Raw genomic sequence first — 2534 nt, forward strand, 5'->3', positions numbered from 1 at the left:
ACCCTTTAAACCCCCTTAAACAGGGGTGAATTTCACCCTAGGCAAATATTTCATGTTCTGGATAATCCTGCCAAGCACACAGATCCTGTCCAACAACTGGTATGAACTAAAGTCTACCTGGACAACTGTGGTGGGAGAGAGACTTCTGCTGTTTCACAATTGTTTAGTCATCTTTTCTTTCTGCATTCTCTAGGAAACTGCAAACAGGGGTCTGGTCTTACAACTTCAGTATGTCCAATATCTTGTAATTGTGATGCTGCAATTTCATTAGTAATGAGGTTACTAAATATTTTTGAAGGCTAGGTCTGAATGTCCGAGTTAAATGAGACATTTCAGTCGCACTAGAAAATGCTGATCTGGTTCTTATTTGGATGTGTTCAGCTGACTGATGTATATCCTTTATCTTGCTAGAGTAACGACCCTCAGAGTACAATTGGCTGTGTGTGAAATCAGCCCTTGTTTGCAAAAGCAATCTGAAGAGTATTGCTCCCTATAGGACAGGTGGCAGGAATTGAAGCTCTGGTGAAAAAAACCTGCTTATAAGGCACTGGTGCAGCAAGGTCTGTCATGAACATGGTTTGTGATTTTTTTTTCCAACCATTTAAAAGTAAGTCCATTAAATCAACCATAAATAGCAATAAAAATACATTAGAAAAGCCCCAAACCAAAGAAATCAACTTAGCATTGAAACTTAATTTATGACAGTCCCACTTCAGTGCACACACGAGCTCCTGCATGTTTTTTTAAACTCACTGTTGGCTCATGCTCACCCTAGATACAAAGATGTCTCCCCTCAAAGTCATGATGGGTTGAATATCTTCTACAAACAAGAAATTTTTAGACGACATCATAAAATTACACATTAAACTTACAGATGATGGACAAGAACACAGGAACATATATTGGCTTATCCACTGTACATATCTATTTAAAGCTTTAAAAGAATTAGAATATACACAAAATATACACTTAATTCACAAAGTAAAACAGCCCTCAACATCTGTTATTTTGCAGGGCTATGCATTTTTGCTATTAAAATTCCACACTTGGAACTATCTCTGTGCCAGCTCCTCTTAGTCAGCAATAGGATCACTTCAAGGTAAATTAGTTCTTCATGTATATGTAATAGAAACAGCAAAAGCTCAGCCTCTAGTCATCACTGTCGCTCCCAGACTCACTCAACTGCAAGTCATTTCCTGTGGAAAACAAAAACCAACAAAACACAACAAGTGGGTAGGCGTTAATTCACATTTCATGGCAATCAAACCAAAGAACAGTCACATTTACACTGCAAGATTTAAACTAACACAAGAAATAAATGCAAACATCATCTGTCATCTAATGGAACTGCTACCCATGCCCAAGAATATTAAGAGCTGCATGGGGCTAATACATGGTTGGAACCAGGCCAAACCCCAGCATCCTTGGCTCCACAGTCACCAAAGCTGCTCCCTGGTGGGAGAAAAGCACTCCCTAGCAGCTGAGGCCAGCATTCCACAGCCTCCACCCAGCCAAGCTCCCCTATATGGCTCTGGGACAAGGCACTGGGGAATTCCCTGGCTTTCTCAACCCTTTTAAAATAGATTTTTTTGTTTTAAGACCATTTCAGTAGAACGAGACAAGGCTTCCACATGTCAATAAACCAAAAGGAATGTTAAAGGCATTGCAACGCAAAGCTATCAGCTGAACTAAGCTGACATACGCTGTGTCAGTTGAAAGTGCCCCTTGAAAGTGCAAAAAGAGATCAGACAAAAGAAGGCCAGGATATGGACCTGTTTTGCAGAGCATTTGTGATTTGGTGATGTGGAGGGGATAAAAGTGGGCAAGAATCACGCTTGTGTTATCTTAACTGAGTCTAGCTCTTCCAGCATTTTCCCATGGTCCTGCCCCAAACACCAGTCCCCTGCAGAGCCGCTATGCAATGGCTAGGCCCTGCATTTCTTCATCTTCCTCTCCCCTTTCATGAAACGAGAACTTGGGTTAAGGATGATTCTCCCCATGTAGATGGTCACCATGACTTGAATGCTCAAGAGCTACTAATGGCTGGCAAAAGGATTTTAAATCCAAAAGCAAAAATCATTGCCTGAAAAAAGGAGCTACCCTACCAGTTCCCAAATTCTCCTGGAGTAAGAGGTTTCTTGACGTTAAATGACCTGTGCAGTATTGTTGTCATGGCCCAGGAGAAGCAGGGAAGAGGCAGCAAACAAGCAGAAACAGGGAAATGGAAAGAGTCCTACTCACTTTGCTGAACTTTGGATTTCACTTAGGCATTCATTACTGGCAGGAAGACTGACATGCCTCTCCAGTTTTCCAACTTTTTCAGTATTGTCTGTATAATACATTTGCCTTCTCAAAGCTGGAAACCCTACATTTACCTGTATTTAAACTCCACCAGTTCCCTGTGCGTGGGTGCCAAGAGATGTACACAAACATGCCTCAGGAGGATTTAAGAACAATTTATGACAACTAAATTCTAGTTTCTTGTAAATGAAGTATTTTAACTCCACTCAGTTAGAATATACCTGATCTAAAAT

The 2534-nt window shown here is 40.8% G+C and overlaps 1 protein-coding gene across 1 annotated transcript in view; it reads right to left on the bottom strand.

Moving 5' to 3' along the window:
* Positions 1-600: 600 nt before the first annotated feature.
* EAF1 (ELL associated factor 1) overlaps positions 601-2534 on the bottom strand; it is a gene marked incomplete at its 5' end in the record, with an annotated part of 14660 nt that continues 12726 nt past the window's right edge. Inside the window, one exon of the mRNA XM_010173563.1 lies at positions 601-1196. Within this exon, the coding sequence (XP_010171865.1) occupies positions 1150-1196 (47 nt within the window). The remainder of the gene's footprint in view (positions 1197-2534) is intronic.

Source organism: Antrostomus carolinensis, unplaced genomic scaffold (assembly GCF_000700745.2).
Source record: "Antrostomus carolinensis isolate BGI_N321 unplaced genomic scaffold, ASM70074v2 scaffold20978, whole genome shotgun sequence".
In the NCBI taxonomy this organism is placed as follows: domain Eukaryota; kingdom Metazoa; phylum Chordata; class Aves; order Caprimulgiformes; family Caprimulgidae; genus Antrostomus; species Antrostomus carolinensis.